Source organism: Cryptomeria japonica, chromosome 5, assembly GCF_030272615.1.
Source record: "Cryptomeria japonica chromosome 5, Sugi_1.0, whole genome shotgun sequence".
Classification (NCBI taxonomy): domain Eukaryota; kingdom Viridiplantae; phylum Streptophyta; class Pinopsida; order Cupressales; family Cupressaceae; genus Cryptomeria; species Cryptomeria japonica.
In genome coordinates, this window is record NC_081409.1 from 182,195,036 (window position 1) to 182,217,776 (window position 22,741).

Here is a 22,741-nt window from a genome sequence, read left to right on the forward strand (position 1 = left end):
TTGACTTTGTTCAACCTCCATTTTTGTGATGGCATCTTTGACCAACATCATGTTGGAACACAGTCAAAAGTTCAACAGGCATGTTCACGATATCTAAATATTGTTACCTTTATCAGATTGATTTAGGCCAGACCTCGTCTTACAGGTCCCATGGTTTTCACGATTTTTTCCTGAAAAATTGTCTGTCAGTTTTCTGATTTTTATCACAAAAAATCATGGGAGGGTTTTCGCGATTTTTTCCTCAAAAATTGTTTGCAGGGTTTATAATTTTCCCTTAAAAATTATCTCATCTGTAATCCGCGATATTCGCATAAGATTTTAGTTATCTGTCATTCGCAAAGCTTGCGTGGGATTTCTAGGTTTTCATGATTTTTTCTTAAAAAATTGTTTGCTGGTTTTTATGATTTTTTCCTCAAAAATTATCTGTAATATGTGAAGTTCGCGTGGGATTTGTGATTCCGGAAGTTCTCTAGTTTTGATCGATTTTTCTCCTCAAAAAACGAGCTTTGTTGCAGTTAGTTTGGGTCGCACTTGCTAGGGCGAACATCTGCAACCCTGGTATCTTGCAGTCAATTTTGAAGTTGATACTCTTTTGCAAAAGGGTTTGTCGATTTTTCTCAAAATCATGGTTTCAGGTTTCAATTTGGTTACCCAATGTCAAGTTGGATGGATTCTGGTATTCTTGGTCATTAACACTTTTCAGATCCAGGGAGGGTCTCCATTGCAGCAAATTGTTCTTTTCATTTGTGATCAAAAGACCTGCAATGTCTTCTGTAGGGTAGTTAGTAGATAGAATGACCATTAATGGAGGGTATTAGAATATTTAATTATATTTTAGTCGCCTATATTTAGTTCCTTGTTTAATGGTCATTTAGCTTTTTAGTTAATTAGCTTTTAAGCTTTATTTAGCATTTAGCTTTTTCTTTTTAGTTAATTAGCTTTTAACCTTAATTTAGCTTTCACGCTTAATTTAGCGTTTAGCTCTTTAATCTTTTACTTGAACGTTATGTTCTAATTATAGAACATCGTCTTGTAACCTCTATATATACGTGTATATATCGTTCAATGTAATCATCCGATTATTGAATCATTCATTCAATTTATTTTTCATTTGTGACACTTAAATGCATGAAAAGTAAGAAATTTTTTTATTATTATTTTTAATTTAATTTTATATTATTTTCTCCTCCCATGCACTCAATTAACTAAATTTTAATTAATGCACTCAATTAACTAAATTTTAATTATTTAATGCTAATTATATCTTCACTTTCACCTCTCAACTGCCACTTACTCTAAGTTTAACTGATCAATCAATTTGTCTATCTCCATTATGCAATTAGTTAACTTCGTAATTATATCAATCTAATAGTATTAATTATGGGGGATTGAAGTTGTCCCTACATAAAGTCCATTTTTTCACAAAGATAAGGATAAGAAGGAATATAAAATGAAAATATAATAGTAATAATTTGGTAATATAAAAATAAAAATTTATTAAAACATAATGATATACTCACATCTTAATAATAATTTAGTATTAATTATAATATTATAATAATTTAATATTAATCACAATATAATAATTTAATAAATTTTTAAGTGGAATAATGAACAAATATGATATCTTTTGGCATACTTTACCTAATATTGCTCTAAAGATAGGTATGCTAGTTGATATCCGATTATCCGATTTGCATCCAACACATTTGACTTGAGATGACTTGTGTAGGTGTAGGAGCACTTTCTTGTGTGGTAATCAACCCCACTTTGGTTCATATGGAGGCAATGTAGCAGTGAGGGAAACGAATGTAGAATAGATGATCCTAGATGACACTTGGAGGGATTGCATAGAATATCTTCTTAGTTTCATCAATCCCATTATGAGTATGATTTGTTTTACTGACGTGGATATGTCATGTTTGGGAGAAGTACATGATTGTACCAATTCAATGATTGAGAAGTTGAAATTCATCATAAATGATAAAGAGCAAGATCCTCAAAACACTTTCTTCAAAGAGATGCAGACAATTTGTGTTGAGTGGTGAAACAAAATGACCAGCCCACTATCTTTTTGCCTTTGCATTGACTTGCAAATATTACAATAATGAGACTGTTTTTGTTGATGAGGATGCCTCCATAAGTGACGTAGAGGTCAGCAAAGGGTATTACAAGTGGCTACTAAACTTTTTCCCGATTCTGAATGGTCAATGCCATTGTGAATGAGTTTGTGTATATCATAGCCTCCAATATTCAAAGTGTTTCTATTCTTCTTGACAAGTATAGGAAGGTTGCATAGTGGTTCTTCAATGGCCATAGATTGCCACATCTAAAGTCTCGTGATTTTAAAGTTTGTTGCAAATTTCTAAAATTTCATTGCAAAATCTTTAAATTTGATTTTTTTTTTCTTTTTTTTTTTTGAAATTATTGCTTCTAAATTTGAAGTTTAATTTACTATTTAGAAAGTCTAACTGTCTTAATTTGCTTCAATAGGTTGCTAGTTCCTCTTCATCTGAGTGGGAATTGGATTACATATTTCTACATCCATGTCTTGAAGCACAACTGATTGGCATCAAGTAAGGCATAGGAGCTAGTTTACATACAATCCAACTTGTGTCCTCTTAGGCACAAACATTATAAGGGACAATGAAGTTATGGGATGTAGGCCTAGAATGAGCTGACTGGATGTTTCTACTGCCATACAATCTTTTACTTTTTGAGGATTCAGATAGGTAGCATACTTTTATTGTGAGTGGTAGTGGGGCCACCTATGGTTCCTAAAATCTACCTACATCATCTAATGTCAATGATGATGTTGGTCTCAATGAAGGCCCATATGATGCTTTTTGCTAATTGTATTATTTCAATATTGAACAATGAATGATTATATTGACATTTGATTGACAAATTGATATGGAATAAGTGTATTATATTTCAATGTTGTAAAATTGATGGTAGTTTTGTTTAGCATATGATTGATTTGTGGTTTTCTGAACTTAATTCCTATTTTAGGCTGCAAATGTGTACATTTCTGATTTTTATGTGTTTTGTACAAACACACCCAGCTCATTTTTTTTTGTTACAGTGCCATTGTGTAACCATCCCTGAAGAAAAACTTGAAATAGGCTGTAAATTTATATTAACATCAGAATAAGGTGTAAATTTATGTTAAATTGGGTTCTTGAGAGGTCAAAACCAAATCATAATTAGACAATCAAGTACACACAAGAGTTTTAAAATTTCTTTGTTAAAATTCCATGAACTATAGACAGCATGATTTACCACAAATATTGGCACTCCTCTGTCATCCGTGTATGAGTGAGATTGAAGATTGAAGTATTTATGGATTTGAAAATGATTCTAGATCCAAGCAGGAAATGTGCTAATAAGTTTTTAAAAAATGCATTTGGTACAAGTGTTTTCCTTGTCTGCATCCTTGTATCAAGTTCAAGGACGAATCTAGCACCAATATGCCTTTGTGGATGCCTATTGATTAAATCTTGGCACTTGGCATTAGGGGACATTCACTCTATGCATTTGAATCAGCCTTGCTGCTCCTTCTATAGCTGATTAGGATCACTGGTCAACAAACACAAGTAGGAGATCGGGTTGGTGGATCATTTATCTAGCTTCAAATCAACATTAAAGCACTAGTAATTGGAATGGCTTTGTTTGGTGCTGCCATTTGCTGTAGCATTCAACTAGAGGATTGCTTTTACCCACTTGCCATCTCTGGATGTAATTGGAATGGCTTTGTTTGCCCGATCTCTGGCATGATTCCCATGGTTATTCAATTTTTGGGGATGACAATTTTTTTCTGTATTTTGGGATGGCTATTTAAATAATGTTTTAATTTTTTTAAAACTAATTACAAAATACATTTAAATAAGTTGCAATCATTAATGCCCCAATAAAGTAAAAGAAGCTGAAACTATACAAAGTTTTACAATTTGACAATCAATTGATTTAATGATCAATGACAAGCATTTGTAATATAATATTTAAATTATTCATCTAGTTCAAGATAAAAAAGTACAAATACAATACTACGATCTACAAAGTAACACTGACACAATTACAATGGCTAATATAACTCATTCAAGTCACATGGAAATGGATAGGGTATTGGCTATGGATAATGTATCAGATATTGATGTTGTGAATTTTCAAGATACCTTGATACAGATATAGGTACATATGACAACTATATAAATATACATATATTTAATTATTTATACGTCTAAGGTTATAGAACATAACCTTAGAAATATTTATTTATATATATATTTTTACTTATTTATTTTAGTTTACAATATTAATTTTGTTATATTATGACATTATGTTTGTGTCTTTAGGATTACACATGCATATTTGTGTACCATTTTTTTTTGCATATTTGGATTTTTTTTCATAATCTGTATAACAGATACTGCACCAGACAGTGTGGTTGCATATCCAACTGTATCAGATACAGCCCAAATATAGGCTCGTTTATGAATATGTCTTTCTATAGTATCTATGCTCTAATAGAAAGTCTCGTATCTGATGTGCAGATAGATGTATTCAGACAGCAATGGAGAAGTATCTGGCAGCTCTGAGCTCATTGTCTGATGCAAATGCCTTGACTCTCCTCGTTGTTGGAACCACTAGACTTGTCTAGCTCTTGCAATTGAATCTTGTCCAACACTCAAGGTGCAACCTAAGTCTCATCAATCTTTGTCAGCTTCCGAGGCTCTCAATTCCATTGTGCTCGGGTTTTTGCCGAAGAATATGGGTTAAGGTTTTCAAAGGTTTTAAGGTTGAGGGACCTTGTTGGGCCACACTTTAAACTTAATTTATGAGTAGGTCATTTAAAAAATTATAAAACCCTGTTTTTGCAGCAGCTGGGGATGCCCCAACTTCCACAGTTGGATGCTCTATTAGGTCCTAGGCAATGGGATGCAGAAAGATGTTTCATTGTGATGCCGTGTATGCTGTTTGCTGGATATCCCCATTTGAGGGGACATGTACCCAGTATTCACTACCTCACCCAGATTATGAAAGTAATCTAGTTTGAGACGGGCTTCAAATTTGTGAAATAAGACAAACTCCAGAACATTCCTCATCTAAAACTAATATGATAAACTTTGGCATTAAGTTCATTATATAAGATGAAATGAATTTTTAGTTCATGGTTAAATAAACAAGGACAGTATATTATTAAAATTGTTGCTATATTAGTTTTTTAACATTTCATGAATGATTTAAGTAAAGAAAGTACTCCAGATACAAAGTATATTATTTATAGTCATTAAATATGTTGTATGTGAAGTATATCTGGAGTACTTTCTTTAAATGAGTCTCAGCATAGTTTAAATGTTGAAACATGCGATATAATACAACATACATGGCACAGTATCTGGAATATCCTAACAGCTCAAAATAAAGCACTTAATATTATTTATAGGCTCATCAAAACTAACCCATCTTTTTTCTATAGCTTGCGAGTTTGTGGAGGATAGCTGAGCCACTGTTAAAGATGAAAGAGTCTTTTATTGGAGAAGCAAACAGATTTGGAGACTTAAAAGAGTTTTTGAGCACACTTGCATACCAGTTATAGACAAGCAGTGATAGGGAAATGTGGTGGTTCCTATTGTTGGAAAGTGATTCTTCAATGTTGTTGAAACATGACTTCTCAATTTAAATCTTCAATCACATGGTTTCAGAACCTGTTGGCCTTATTCCCTAGGCTGTCAATTGCATCCTGGCCATGTTTAAGAACTAGTCTTCTACATATCGGAATGATTCTAATGGCCCTTAAAAGGAACTGTATTAATGGCTTTGGGATTGATGATCTCTTTAGCATCTTTCCACAAATAATCTATTAAACATCTGTTTTGATAATCAAGATCTTGTTAGGAACAGTAATAGTTTTTGAGGTTATATGCTTTCACTGATTTGCAATTTACTGAAATTGTACCTCTTGAAATATGGAAAGTAATTAGCTTCAAATTATGAATAGCACTTGTGAGTGACCAATTGTATATGCAACCATCCAAATGCAGGCACTGCCATAATCATGGAAGAGTAGCAAGATCAATTTGACACAGGATAGATAATTGTTCTGTAATTCCATCATAATCATACAACTCTGTGGTAAAACTATTCAGGATCAATACTTGCATATGCAGCAGAAAATGTTCCATGTGCTCCTTGCAGAGGCAGGATTGTCAGTATAGGATAAAAAAATCTAAGGAATCCATATATATAAATAAAATATGTTCTTGTAGACAGATATTTTAAAGAAGCTGCCTTTTGAGAAGACTCCTGGCAAGAAATTCAAGCTAAGTAAAATATTTTAGACAAATATAAAATCCAAGTAATCCATATTTATATGAATAAAATCTCTTTTTGTAGACAAATATTTTAAAGAAGCTCCCTTTTGAGAAGACTCCTGGCAAGAAATTCAAGCTATTTTACCTGGAACTGCTTTTGGTGGGTTGTACCTATTAGAAATGACAATGCTCGTAAAGGAATAGAGAGAGTCCTTGCTGAGAGATAGTGGCACATGCTATTTACACTGGTTGCATTTGTCCCATTCTAAAGCTTCAGCACCATTGTTGCAAGAATCACCCATCAAGTCTAGGCTCTTTTATATCAATGTGTTGATTTCTCCCGGACCAAGTATTTGGATAAGAAGCTCAAATTTCTATCTAGTAGAGAATGCTTTATTGTTAAGAGTCTATCAAGTCTTAGTGACTGGTGGTTAACTGTAACACATCATTGAGTTGGCAAGCGATTGAGGCAGAGATTGTCAGCTGTAGTGCATATACGAGTCAATCACTTGTGCTTATTGTTTGGTTTGTTTATATGTTGTGGCCTTATTACCCAACAGTCTTCTTTTTATTTATTCCCTATGGTACATGCTCGTCATGAACTTTAATCTGTGGCCTTTGCCCGTAGCTAAAAAATTACAATATGAAGCAACACATCTACTTATCTAGAAAGCTATATGCACATGCACATCATATTTATACCAGTTATTGGTGTATACTATTTTCATTAGAGGAACAGAAGCCTAACTTTCCAGATTGGTATAAGGTTCATCTGGAATTTTGCTTTGTCCAAGGTAACAAGGAGGTAGTATTTGAATAAGCAAAGTGACACAGGTGAAGGTGGTTTTTATTAACAAGATGTCTGAGGTAGCAAAAAGAAGTTGCTTTTGTGCAATTTTAATGTAAAAATTAAAGAACATCTCAGCAGGATACAAATAATTTGATTCTGCTTGTCCCAGCTTTTGATGTGCTGTTCACAATGGGAGGAACAGGGACATCCAAATGTTGATGCAAACAGGAGCAGTTAGGCGGTTGCAATGCATGAGAGCCTGTTCATGGTTTGCAATTGGGTGGAAGCTGCAATCTAAAACATCTATCAAGAAAATGAAGACAGGAGAGGTGAAGTTAGGCAGTTGCAATGCATTTGAACCCGTTCATGGTTTGCAATTGGGTGGAAGCTACAAAACTAAAAGATCTATTGAGAAAATGAAGTCAAGTTTAGAGAAAGCAAGCATTAGTAAACTTGTGCATCACACATTGAGGTAAGCAATATTATTTCATGTAATTGAACATTCCACACAATTCAACTTAAGGATATTGAAAATTTGAGAAAACTCTGAAAGCCTTATAAATGGCTTCTTGTACTTGGTTTTTCTGGGAGCATTAATGACATACTCATCTCAGTTGTGAAACAGTAATTAGTCCTTATGGTACCTGTCTGGACAGCTTACTCCATTATTAAAAGTTAACGGGAACTATTGAATTACAAATTTTCCCATAAAGAATTTTATGTTTGTTAACATAATCCCACTTGTAATATTTGGTACAGGAGATAAGATTGCTTAGTAATTCAATCTAGCTTCCCTATGCACTACTATTACTTAATCTCATATTCATTATGACATTACTGTAAACAAGTCTCCTATTTTTTGCATACTAGAGTATCTTGCATGATCGCTCTCTAATCTTCATTTGAGATGGTCTAAGTTGATTTAGATGTGTATTGGTAGTTGCACAAAGCCTGGGATGTACGCTGCCCATTTATCAATTGATTGTTTATTCATGGGTATTTGTGCAATCCAAAGGGAGGGTTGAAGCAGGTTTGGAGACAAGAATAGAAGGGAATGCAATATTAAATCTTAAAACAAATTAATCGAAACGACATGAACAATCCAAAACAATGATGATTACAATTCATCGATGAGTTAAAGCCTTTAATTTATCTAGCTAATTTTGCCTGTCTTCATCAAGGGCACAGTTAAATTCACAAATGGAGATCTAGATTTAAAAAAAAATTCTTAAGGGAATCCAATAGGGGTTTTACATCCCAGTCCTTGTATACATGTCACTGGCCGGAGATAGATACATGAGGCAAGGATGTTGATTCAGTCGTCATAGATTTTTGAAGATGCTTTGTTTTCTGAGTGATTGGATATTTGATTAAAGTGCTGCAATGTAATAAATACAATCAATCAAATTTGAAGAATCCTATTCAATTTAGTGAGTGCAATTGAGATGATTAATGAATAGCAAGTTGTTTGATAGTAATTAAAATTAATTTGATGACAAACAAGTACTCTGCGCTTAGACACGTGAAATTAGTTTTCTTCATGACATGCATTGCATGCTTGGGTATTTCTGACTCGGTGGTGAAATTTGACAACACTATGTTTTCAGTAACCTATTACTAGTACTTACAAGTTGAAGTTCGACAACTCTATACATGATAGTGATCCAAGTGTAGTTATCTGGAGCATAACTTGGTGAGCAATTAGCTACTTATGGTGCTGGTTATAATATTCTAAGATAATAGGTTAATCAGGTTGTTTGCAGTGAAGGTCGTGGTTCATTCCATCTATCGAAATAAGACAACATGATAAAACTTTTTGAACCAAATTGCAGTGCTCAACAACGAAACCTATACATATACATTCAATGAAATCGGATTTTAAATCTAATCTAAATCAGTCTTACTCCTAAATTAATGACGGGTTAAAAGAAATAGCAGAGGAGAGGAAGGGAGGGAGAAAAGGTGGTGAAGAGGTGTTATATTGATTTAGATATCCAAAACGACTACGGTTCTCTGCTAAACTAGACTACTGTATAAACAGTAAGAATCAAAGCAGCATAAAATTGGCAAACCAAAAGTTAAAGATTTTTTTGAAAAAATGGGAAAAAAATCGCCATAAAAATGTATATAAAAAAATTAAAATAAATGTTTAAGAAAAAAAAAACTATGTTTTTAAAATTTGAAGGCTTTTATCATTGTAATTAATAATTATGTCATACTTAGACAATAAAATTCCAATTAAGTTTGGTAATGGGGAAAAAAAATTGATTGTTAAATTTGCCTCATGTAAATTTGATTTTTTTTTAAAAAGTAATAATTTTAATTTTAATATAAATATTTAAATTTGTTATTTTTTTTTTTAGTAAATCAAAATTATTAATAAAATTAAATAAACTATAATAAATTAGAAATATTAATAAGTTTAAAATTAAAAAATTTATATATTAATATTTTAAAATTAACTACAATATTTCTAAAAATTAATTTTGATTTATTAAACGATGATATTTTAATGTATAAAACATATATTATAGTTATTAATAATTATGTCATACTTAGACAATAAAATTCCAATTAAGTTTTGTAATGGGAAAAAAAATTGATGGTTAAATTTGCCTCACGTAATTTTTTTTTTTTTTTTTTTCAAAGTAATAAATTTTAATTTTAATATAAATATTTATATTTATTAATTTTTATTTTTTTAGTAAATCAAAATTATTAATAAAATTAAATAAACTATAATAAATTAGAAATATTAATAAGTTTAAAATTGAAAATTTTATATATTAATATTTTAATTTTTTTTTTTTTTGATAGGTAATTGGCTGAAGCCTGAATAGCTTTTGACTAGAGCTATGAACCAATGGGGCCACAGTAGGGGGCCCCATCCCCATTACATATATTTGAATTATTATTATTATTATTGTGTTTGATTAGATTGATCCCAAGACCTTCCCCATCCTATGGAAGGCCAAGAGTCACAGCTTAGAATTTCTCTTTAGATGTCCCTATTGGGAGTTGAACTTGGGTCTCCACCATGAGAACCCTGTGTTTTAACCAGTTAAGCTCAACCCCTTGGACATTAATACACTATTTCTAAAAATTAATTTTGATTTATTAAACAATGATGTTTTAATGTATAAAACATATATTATAGTAATTGCAAATTTTTATTGTATTGTAATATTTAAAATATTAATAAGTTTAAAATTTAATTGAAATAATAAAACTAAATAAATTAAATAACTTATATTTAAATAAATAAATAAAAATGGCGAGGAGCAAAGAAGTGCACGGGAGTGAATTTTTGAACGAGAACCAGAGGCAGGCGTAGGCTGGTGAGCGAAGCAGAGCGCGGATGCGGGCGTGGAGCTGCCATCAGAGAAGCAGGAATATGGGCTCGAGATGCAGAAGAAGCCTTCCCTATGGAGGCCATTAGACAACAAGCAACAAAAGAGAAGTGGAGAGCACCAAATCCCAGATATCAACAAGACTTCAACACGGGTAGAGGGGGAAATCAGAACGAGCAAATGTATTTGAATTCAAATCAAAATTTCCAGTCGACACATACTCCCCAATGGGTTTTTGAGGGTAGAAGATGGGTCAACAAATGTTCTCCCCCTAGATCAGGATTGACAGAGATTAGATCTCTGATGGACGGGTAATGCTGGAGCAGGCAACAAAATCCCACAAATTCAAGGAGGAAGGCAGAATTTGGGGTTTGTGCAAGGAAGAAAAAATAAATCTATCCCTCCATGGCTGCAATCGTGGGAAAGAAGCTACTGAAGGGCCAAGTTGGAAGAAAACAACACCACGATGCGTGTTATGGAATTCTTGCAAAATAAAGGCTTCAAAAAAGGTAGGAGTGGGTGGTTCAGGCAAACAACAATACCTTCAATAGATCGTTCGAACGATTGAAGAGCCAAAAGCCCCCTTTTTCCCATCGCACCAACAAGAAGTGGAGAAGGAAAGTGAGCATCATAGAGGTTGGTGGCCCGTCACACAAACTTGAAGAATCTAAAGGTAAGTCTTGTGATAAACCCCTCAATTCGATTTGTTTGGAAGAAACTAAAATTAAGGAAATCAGGAAAAATATCAAAAAGAAAGGAATGCTTGTCAAGTGGGGTGGGTGCACTTGGAACAAGGGAAATTTTGCAGATTGGTGTAGGGAACAATGGGGATTGCAAATTCAGGTCAAAACTCTCCCAAATGACTACTTCCTAGTATAATTTCTCAAAGAATCTGAATAATGGAAAGCTCTAAACAATGGTCCCTATATTCTTGATGGAACAAGTGTCCATCTGATTGATTGATGCCCTAATTTCAACCCCAGAATCCATACTCTAGATGGGAACCCAACATGGGTAAGACTACACAATATTTCGTTGGAAAATTGGGGGATCAACATGCTTAAGGAAATAAGTAAAGGTTTGAGAAATTTCATCTCAACATATGATATATTGGAGGATAGAGTATGAGGGAGATTTGCAAGAATATGTGTGAATGTTAGAATGTGGAGAAAGGAAAGTCTGGACATAGAGGGCAGAGAGAGAAGATCAAATGTTTTTATGCCCTAAATGCTTCTCTAAAGAGCACATAGAATTGAAGTGCGTACTCATAGCTAAAGTTTTGAAGGCATATGAATGCACTCAAACAAAGAAAATGATGTCCGGGGAAGAGAAAGGAAATCCACGACTGAATAGGCAGTTCACATATCCACTAGTTGAGTTTGTTGGATCTCAGATTGAACTATCATTAGATGAAATTATGGGTGCTTCATCCCCATTTCTCAAAGAAAATATCAACACATTGACCCCCTCAATTCTGGAGACATGTAATTAATTCAACAACTGAAGAATGCCTGGGGCTGGGAAGAAGTGTTGATGAAACAAACTTGCAATCCTTGTTGAAGGAAGCAATATCACTAAAATAAAAAATTGAACTTCAAATTAGAGAGCTCCGAGTATTAGAGATGGATTGGTCTATGGTGAGAAACATGCATGATACAATGAATGAATTTGGAGACAAATCAAGCAAAGAAGAGAGTAGGAAGATTGCCCAAACAACATAGGAACTAGATCATGGCATCTTGTGTAAGCAACCTATGGAAGTTCGTGAGGAGATCCAAAAAGCATATGAAGAGCCAAAATTAGTAGTCAATGAATTCCATAATGATATTGTGGAAGAGAAAATAGAGGAGGATGGAGAAACAGACTTGGAGGAAGAGGTGGAGAGTGATGATGAGGAGAATGGAGACTGCACAAAAAAGGGATTTGAATTAACAATCTCAAAGATTAGCAAGCCAAACATCAAACCCAAGGGAAGGAGAGGGCGCAAATCAAACAAAACAAAGTTGGAAATGACAACAAAGGTTGCAGGTCAAACCAAAATTACAACAGGGAAGGGCAACACCCTTCCCTAGGGGCAATGAGGATTACAACCTGGAATGTCAAGGGCTTTTAAGCCCCTGACAAATGGTGCTTGATCAAACATCAAATTGATGAGGCCAAAGGGGAAATATGGTTATTGCAAGGAGCTAATGGAGTAGGGATGAAATTGATAGAAAGATGAAGGATCAGAGACAATGTATTGGGCAGTTTGTTGAAGATGAAGGTGCATTTGAGGTTATTGGCATTATCTAGAACCCCTTAACTATCAAGGGGGAAGTTTTGGGGGAAGGAAGGAGTTGGTTGCGTATTAAAGTTACTCTTGCACAATAGTGAAAGTTTTTTCATCATAAATGTATATGGACTGGTGACCACTATGGATAAAAGGGAGTTGTAGCAGCATCTTTCGAGCATAATGAAACTCAATAAAAATGAGAAGGGTATTATTGCAAGAGACTTCAATGCCACGTTGAATGCACAAGAAAAGATGAGAGGTTTGCAGAGAACACATTGGTTAAGAGAGATTTTCAGATTTTTGTAGACAATAATCATCTTATGGATATCATTCCAAAGAATGGTCTGTTCACATGGACCAATAGGAGGGATGGTTTCACAAACATAGCAGAGAGATTAGACAAATTTTTGATGTATGGAGATTGGAACCAACAAGATACTCTCCAAGAAGCGTCCATCTTACCACTATCTAGTTTGAATCATTTCCTTGTTCAACTAACTCTAACCCCAGACTGTCATGTGGTAGGTATTCCCTTTAAATTCGAAGCCACGTGGACCAAAGATGCCAAGCTAACAGGGCTAATTGCTAATTGGTGGAATGAAATCAATCTAGGAAACAATTCACACTTGTACAAATTAAACAACAAGCTAAAATATATCAAGGCTAAACTCAAAGAGTGGAATCAAAAGCATTTTAAAAATATTTTTGTTGAAAAAAGAAGAGTGGAAGCAAAACTCGTGGCATTGAATGAAAAAGTTGTTAAAGAAGGCATTGTCAGTGTAGACGTATAAATTTGACCATCTAGTTAAATAAATATTTAATATTTATTTCAACCACATCCTCTATTAACTAAATTTTATTTAATTAATTTCTCCATTTTCATCTATTTGATTAAATGAATTATTCAATTTATTTAATTAAATTCATCTAACGACTCTGTAACCTTTAATTAAATAAATCACTTTATTTAATTAAATTCCATTTTCACCATTTTAATTAACTTACATCTAATTAAAATCATCCTTGCATATAAATAAATCAAATTTATTTATAACGCCCTCCCCCCTCCCCACCCACTTGCATTTTCCTACAAATGTAAGTTGCATCCATTTTAGTTGAAATAAAACATTTTTATTTTAATTAAAATCTTATTTCCTCCCATTTGCATCCTCGTACATTTCCCACTAGCATCATAAACATTCTTCTAGAATCCCCCTAATCCGACTTAACTAGCTTTAATTCTTCCAATCATATCACTTCCCTAAATTTGGGGAAGTCACTTTTCAAATTTGGAAGAAAGTCTTTTAAATGCATTAAAGAATTTATCTCTTCAACAAGTTAACTTGTTGAGTTCCCCAAATTTGTAAGGCTCTTACAAGTTAACCTTCAAAGTCTTCCAAACCATTAATGGTTAACTCAACTTTCCCTCATGATTAGAGACTTTCTCTCTAACTCAACCCTCATCTAATCCAAGGGTCTCATCAAGCACTCGTTGCTTTGACCCTAGTTATCCCATTTAACCCTTGCACAAGAGTTTACCCTTTGGGTAAAAACTTTATCCATTGATTATCCAGTAACTCAACCATAACCTTACCTCCTAAGGTGACCCCCATGTCTTATCAGACATTTAATGCCTCTTACATCTCCTCTCAAGTCACCTCTTGTTGACAATTATCACCATTTCATTGGTGAAAATTGTAAACATGGATTGAGTAACTTTTAATCCTAGCCCTTGTTAAGATTATTCAATCTTAACCATCCATTTCCCTATTTCCTCTATAAATAGAGCTCCCTTTCTTCATAATCCATCATCCAAGTTTTATGCATCTACATTATAGTCTAATTATATCAAGCATTTTAGCCTCTCTTTGTTAGAATAACATTTTAGCATTTAGAAGCATTTCATATCACAGTATATCCATGTTAGTATATCATGTTAGTATAGTTTTTTAATTTCTTTATCATATCATTATCTTCATCATAGCTTAGTATCATAGCTTGAACATATCATATAGATCTTAGATTGCATTCATGCACATAGATCACAATATCACTCGTTCTTGGAGTTATCATTCCTAAGTCATTTGCTCAATGATTTGCGAGCAAAACAGTCTTTAGGGATCCTATGAGATAGAGAACAATGAGACATATCCTGGGAAGTTAACTTGTTTAAACTAGTTTAAGTTAGTTAATCTTTGTACTCAAAAGTTTCATTTGTATGTTGGAGTATTTTGATCACCACAAATCCGAGCATACATTTTTGGCGCCCACCATGGGGCCCGTACCTAAGCTAATATCGTTTTTCTTGCAGGTTGAACACAAAGATTACGCCAAAACATCAGAATAGCACTTCTACAAGTTTCTGTAGTGTATCCACAACTTACTTTAGCGCATTTAACTCATTGTTTAGCATGTAGAAGGCATAGCTTAGCACATAGGCATCCCACTTTAGCGCGTAGGAACACCAGTTTAGCACATTAAAGCTTCAGAGTAGCACATCTGCTCCATCTTTTAGTGCTTTGGCATCATTCTCTAGCGCATCGGGTTCACAGTATAGCGCATAGACAAACAGAGAGCAAAAATTTTGTAATAGAGTCAAAATTTAGGCTTGTGAAGCCCACCATCAGAATTTGATTTTTGCTAATTGACTGTGTGCAGGTTCTAATAGTTTTGTGCAGGAACATAAGGATTTAGTTTAGTTTTCTTTGCTTTCTTTTGAAGTTAGTAAAAAGAACTCACCTTTCTTTTTATTGCAAAAATCTTAAAATGAATCTCATTTTTCCATTTGGTGCTTAAAATAAACTTCATGTTTTCTTTTGGTGCTTAAAACAAGGCTCATCTTTCTTTCTTGCACGGATAAAAGGAACAACTCAAATCTTTCTTTTATGCAAGTTAAGAATCACACTCCTTTGGGCTCTAAAAAGAACAAAACAAACTTTCCAATATTCGCAAAGGGTTAAAATTGTACATCACTTTCCTTTGGTGCTCATTAAAATGAACCTCACTTTTATTTTGGAAGCTTAAAAAGAACCTTCACTTTACCATTTCAAAGCTTTCAATTTGAGATCATTATTGTTCAATTTGGCGATTCATTTTTGTTGACAAGGATTTACTTTCAAATGTTCAAGTTTTGCTATCTTTCACACATTTCTATCTTGGGTTAAAAAGAACCACATGTCTTTTGGAGCAACATCTCCAAGGTAGCTTTTAGAAAACAATTGTGATATTGGATAAAAAGAAAGTGTGTATTTCGTGTTTCGAAGGTGTTAGGTATATGCTCCCCCCTTAATTGGGTGATCAAAAAGCCAAACTCACTATTTCAAGCTTTCTTTCAATTCATGCAAGTAAGATATATCCTTTAGCAGGCCTGCCCTTCCGAGAAGCCCATAAGGCCGGTGAGAGGGGAACGAATTTTAGCCAAGTATTCCAACCCACTATAATAAAATGTGGAGGCTGATGAAAATCTCCTCCAACGGTTTTTCTCAATGATTAGCCTTCCCCTAGTATCTTTAAGATACGTAAAGCCTTTGTTCTAAAGGTTGGGAAGCCTCCCGAGGGAGTTTATCACTGAAGACCGAACAAAAGCCTGATTACGGACATTAGAACTAGAAGCCTCACCGTGTCAGTTTTACCAAACATTTCTAATATCATAGTGCAAGGGTGGGGAAGAATCCGCCCCCAAGATACTCACCATATATCTCCCAAGATAACGATTCAATTGAGGAGCCATCCTCTTTGAGTCAATTTCTAGACAAAGGCAAAAAAAGGGGCCCCCTCTAAGGGGTGACAAGGCTGTTTGAGCTTATAGAGTATCAAGTGTGGGCTATTGATATTTTGAATGACCCTTGAGAATAGAGAGGTCTATCTGATGTGTATTTCTTGTGCAAACCCATGAAAACAAACAAGGATTTGAAAATATCCTATTGAACAAAAACTATCTGTTTAGCATAGACAAATTGTTTTGCTTATGTCTACTGTGTTTTCAAATCATCTTTTCAGAAGATCATCCATCAAAACACTAGAATTATTTCAATTTTTTTATAAAATCATCAAATTGAGAAAACTAGGGCAGCTTAGCGCATTAAGAGTCCAGAATAGCGCATTTAAACATCAGTGCAGCGCATAGTCGTCATTCAGTAGCACATACCAATAAAAAAATAGCACTTAAGAGGATCGAATTAGCACACAGAGAAAATAACTTTTGCACTAACAGACAAACAAAAGATAATGCATATCAAGGGCAAAATAGCGCATTTAAACATCAGTGAAGCGCATAGCCATCATTTAGTAGCGCATGCCAACCAAAAATTATCGCTTGAGAGGACCAGATTAGTGCATTACAAAAATAACATTTTCACTGACAAACAAACACAAGATAGTGCATACCAAGGGCAACATAGCGCATTTGAACATCTTTTTAGTGCATTAAGGTCATACTTTAAGGCATAGACAATTTGTTTTAACGCTAATCTAAAATTGTCCAAAAACAGAGAGCAAGTTATCAACTTTTTCACCACCAGTTTTAGATACCCTTTTGGGTCTTTTGTCAAAATCCAACGCAGATAGAGGAAATTTTAACAACACAATATCAGTTGGTGATCACAAGTTTCAAATCAACTCATATCAAACATCAAAATACCAAGTTAACTTTCTAAGTTAGTGAAATGTGCATAGTTTCCAATATCGGGAAGATTTTATCATATCATTTGATGTACTTGGTCATATCAATAGAGGCATATCGAACCCCCTATTCGACTGAGTGGACTTAAAGATCAAAACAAAGTATTCATCCAATCAATCTCACAACTGAAACTTTGATCACTCGCATGAACATTCTTCAACACATCAAGAAGAAACATCCTTGTCTGAAAACAAGTTTGAAAAGGAGACAACCTAGTCAAAAGAAGGCCTTGAAGAGAAACAAGTCCCTTCATATCAATCACAAACTCCTAAAACATAGGACATTTTTACATCGTTTCCGCGATTATCTCCATGATAAACATACTGAAAATGACGAAGAATCCTTGAAAGAATGGCTTCATGCAAAGGTCAACACTATCACAAGATATCAACTTTAGTAGAGGGATCAATTTGGCTTACTTACTTGAGAATCTAATCACATATTAAGTCAAATCAAGCCATGATAATTTCTACAAGATCACCTAAAAACATTGAGTGGGAAGAAGAACCAAAATCAAGCAGGGGACCCTGAGAAGTTAACACTTGGAAAAACTACATGAATCTAGACGAGGAAGAAATAACATATGAAGTTATTGAGGAGGCACAACAAGACCCCGACTTACACAAACTTCTTGAAAAACTCATCGAAACTGATAAACATAAATACTTCCCCTTGCTATCTAGCAAAGGTATCAAAATCCCTAGGGATCAGTGGACCCCGAGAAGTTAACACTTGGAAAAACTACATGAATCTAGACGAGGAAGAAATAAAATATGAAGTTATTGAGGAGGCACGACAAGACCTTGGCTTACACAAACTTCTTGAAAAACTCATCGAAATTGATAAACATATATACTTCCTCTTCCTATCTAGCAAAGGTATCAAAATCCTTGGGGATTTTGATACGAGACAACCAAAACAAACTAAGAACCTCAAAATGGAAAAATTAAGAACACACAATTCCAATACACATGATCATACTGATGCCAATGACCTAGATGACACTAATAATCAAGGTGACACCAACCATCTAGATACCAACATTGGAAACAATCCCCTCACTACAGTCACACAACAACTACAAGCACTTCAACAACAAATGGAAGACCTTCAACAAGAAACTACCACGCAATATTCCTTAGAGGATATTTGTCCTTATCCGTTTGATTGAAGTTTGAACATGACACCATTCCCACCTAACTCTGAAATACCAAAGTATGACAAATACAATGGTAAAAATGATCCTCGTGATCACGTAAGGGAATTTTGCACGATGAGCTTGGAATTTTCCCATAATGACATTTACATGTTGAGGCTATTTCCAAGAAGCCTAAGAGGACAAACAATGGAATGGCTTTCAAAAGTGACACCTCCCATCATATCATTTTAGGAGTTGGTAAACAAATTTATTTCCCAATATTCCTATAACATTCAACAAAAAATTACCATGCTTGATCTTTGCAACACGAAACAAAAGAACAACTAGACATTCTTGGTGTTCTTGCAAAGATGGAGAAGATTGATATCTAGATATCCCTGAACCATACCTAAAAAAGAGAAAATGGAAATCTCCATAGACAATCTTAATGACGAGATGAGCTATCAATTGAAACTACAATGTTTACCTAGTTTCAAAAAGTTGATCGAAAATGACATCTAGATAGAAGAAGCCTCAATCAAGAGGGGAACTTTGAAGTTCTCTAAAGAAGGTGCTAGATAAAACAACACCTATAACAACAATTACTATAACTACTCAGACAAGTCCAAATTTTGGACAAGAAATAAGAATGTTGTCAATGATGGTATAGTTGACAATGTTAAACAAAAACAACCTGTGTTAAACTTATCCAGTGTTACTCCACCAACCAACACTCAAAGCAATATCAATTAAAGAACCAACACTCAAGGGAATGCCAATCAAAGAACCAACAATCCGGGAATGAACAATTAAGGAAACATCAACCAAGGGAACAACAATTAGGGAAATACTGTTAACCCGAAACCAACACCATATCAATGAAAGTTCGCACCTTTAGGACAAACCCTTGAATCGACATTTCAATAACTATTGGCAAATAAACTCATCACATTGCCAAACACAAGGGATTTTGAGCCTCAAGTCAAACCATCATGGTGGAATGATGCTCACTACTGTGACTATCATAGAAACAAAGGGCATTGCACAAATGATTGCCTAAGATTGAAGAACTTGGTTCAATATTTGATAGATAACAGTGATATAACGGTAGACGGTCATAAGACCAACGATGATCATGAAGCCTTTAAGAATCCACTTCCAAATTATGAAAAAGGCACATCATCATCGACAAAAAACAAAGGATCCTATATCATTCATGTATTCAACAATGTTATCAATCACATATCGACATCCGACAATCAGATTAACGTCATTACGATAAAAAACAAACAAGAACATGTCTAGGTCAATGTGACTACACATTCCCAATCTAGATATGTCTTAAAAGGGAGTGCCTCCAAAATGACAACTTCTCCAAACACTCAATGCAACTTGGTAGACCAATTGAAGAGGACACTAGCTCACATATCCATATTAGAGCTTCTCAAGATCTCACCCGCACATAAGGATATTCTGGAAAAGGCTCTTGTGGACACTACAGTTCCAAATAACCTGGACATTGATCGATTCCAAGCCACGGTAGGACATTTAATTGTGCCTCACAATCTATCATTTTAAGAGCATGATGGCATCTCTCTAAATCATCCACATAATACTCAACTCCATATCGAAGTCCTAGCCTATAAACATCGAGCGAAAAGAGTGCTAATAGATGGTGAAGTCGGTCTAAATATTTGCACTCTAAAACTTATCCGTGCATTGGGTTTCTTAGAAAAAACCATTGATCCTAAGAAAAAGATAACAATCAAGGCATATGATGATGAGGAAAGATCATCAAAAGGGCTCGTGGTATTACCCATTCAAGTAGGGCCAGTTCAGAGAGATACTCTATGTCAAGTCTTGGACATAGACTTGTCTTATAGCATACTTTTGGGTCGACCTTGGATCCATAAAATGCAATTGGTGCCATCCACATATCATCAGTGCCTAAAATTCCCATATGATGGACAAGAAATATCCATCACCGCAGACACTAATCCTTTCCAATATTGCAATAATCTCAAAAAGAAGTTCAAAATGTTCTTGTACCCCATAATGGGGAAGCTCTCGCTTTCGCATCCTCAAACAACAAGGATCAACTCAAATATCTATCCATATATTTTGAGAAATGTATGAAGTTGAAAGACAAAGGCATGGGAGAATACTCTTTTGAATCCCTATGTCTATCAAAATTGCCAATTTCACCAAGCTCTCATGGACAACCATCAACTTCAAGACAACAATTGTCGCAACCTATCCAAAAGTTTGATGGTATGTTCATTCAAGAAGGAACACTAGGAGATGAAACAAAAGACAAAGATGTTTTGAACTGGTTATACAAAGATGAAGAAGAAACCAGAGCAACAGTCATTAACATCACTATTCCCATAGAAGGGCATGGCAAGGATTTAGAATCATGCAACAGATTGGATACCAAGGAAAGGAACCTATTGGCAAGCATCAAGAAGGCATCATAGAACCAATTCAACGCCATTCACAACTTGCCGAAGATAAATCTGGACTTGGGTATGACCAACATATTCAACCTATACAAAAACGAGATCCTCATATAAACCCCCGATGGAGAAGAAATGTAACACATAAAGATGAATCATGGAAATAAATGATACATCAAGCAACTGAAAAGACAAACAAAGATAAAAAAGATGAAGAATATGAGAAACAATAAGAGGAACTTTCTATTCAAAGAGAAGAAGCTTCCTATTAACATATACATCACGTGCAAGTAATAACAAAACCTGATCAAGCCAGTACAAAATCAGTAACAAAAGGAATAGTTAGAGAACAAAGAGAAGACAAATATGAACAACAACAAGAAGAACTTGAAATTCAAAGGGAGGAGTCTATTTATGAACAAATCTAAAGAGTACAAGCTAGCACAAAACCTGAATCAACACAAGCAACACAACTTGTATCAATTATCAACGAACTCTTCTCGCCATACAATATTCCCGTCAGATACAATGGTGTAGTCGTATAAAGTGATTCTGAGACAAGACTCAAATGCATATGAATGGGATACTTGCTCTGATGTCACTGAAGATATTGAGGTAGATATAATCCACACATATACACCCATACCCTATGACGGACAAGGTTCAGGGGCTAGACTAGTTGAAATTGGATTACAACATATCAATGATTCTAGTGAGGACGATCAGGTTCCAAGCAAAATAGATTTTGAAGAAGGTATCATCATAGACTTTGGCCTCACTGATGCCAACTTTGACAACATATCCATCATGACCCTCACTGCTATAGAGCTTAACCCACCAGATGATCCCTTACCATTACTACATCCTGAACTCATAGATCGGGAACAACCTAAACAACTTAACATACCTATTTTACCAAATGATGAAACTATTGTCGAATACCTTTGTTCCGTGAACCGAGAAACATGTTCTATCGGTGAATCTCATAACAAAATTCCTAATCAAGAGAGTGCCAAGTCTCTTAGTTGCAAAAATAAAATAAAAAATTGATCTAATGGTGAAAACCATTTAATGACATATTAGATCATAAAAAAGTATAAACAAAGGGCATATCTAATGGTGAAAACCTCTTTGAGGTGCTTGAGGATGACATACTTGACACTCTTCCTGAACATTATCAGGAGAGATCACCAATTTTGATTGAACCAACTCAATCAATCAATATCAACAATTAAGCAACAACAAGAACCATACACCTGGTAGAATCATTAACAGAACAAGAAAGACCCGACTTCATCAAATTCTTCAAGGAAAAGCAAATCAATTTTTCTTCATCTTATGTAGACATGCTAGGGGTAGATGTGGATTTGATCATGCACCACTTATCTATAGCTCCCGGAGCTAAGCTCGTCAAACATAAACTGAGGAAAATGAACCGACATGTCGCCATATTGGTTAAAGCAGAACTAAAGAATTTACTTGATGTAGGATTCATCCGACACATCGATTATGCATAATGGATTTCTAACATTGTACCTGTATCCAAACCAGATAAAAACATCAGGATTCGTACAGACTTCAAGGATCTCAACAAGTCTTGTCTGAAGGATGACTTTCCTTTACCTAGCATCGACACAATTGTAGATCTAACAAGACATGCTATGTTATCACTCATGGATAGTTTCTTAGGCTACAATCAAATCAAAATAGCACCAGAGGACCAAGATAAAACAACATTTA

The 22,741-nt window shown here is 34.5% G+C and overlaps 2 protein-coding genes across 5 annotated transcripts in view; both read left to right on the plus strand.

Annotated features, from left to right (window-relative positions):
- The window catches only part of LOC131027111 (protein SUPPRESSOR OF FRI 4), a 41,176-nt gene extending 33,448 nt beyond the window's left edge, over nucleotides 1–7,728 (plus strand). The window contains exon 8 of one of the 4 annotated variants that reach the window (XM_057957094.2): nucleotides 7,274–7,728. The gene's annotated coding sequence lies outside the window, so the exon portion shown is untranslated. Of the gene's footprint in view, nucleotides 1–2,493; nucleotides 2,939–4,553; nucleotides 5,172–5,479; nucleotides 5,904–7,273 lie in introns of those variants that run through there. The other 3 variants (XM_057957091.2, XM_057957092.2, XM_057957093.2) reach the window with 3 other exon arrangements.
- Nucleotides 7,729–12,208: 4,480 nt separating this feature from the next.
- LOC131875791 (heavy metal-associated isoprenylated plant protein 1-like) overlaps nucleotides 12,209–22,741 on the plus strand; it is a 79,308-nt gene continuing 68,775 nt past the window's right edge. The window contains exon 1 of the mRNA XM_059220466.1: nucleotides 12,209–12,475. Within this exon, the coding sequence (XP_059076449.1) occupies nucleotides 12,209–12,475 (267 nt within the window). The remainder of the gene's footprint in view (nucleotides 12,476–22,741) is intronic.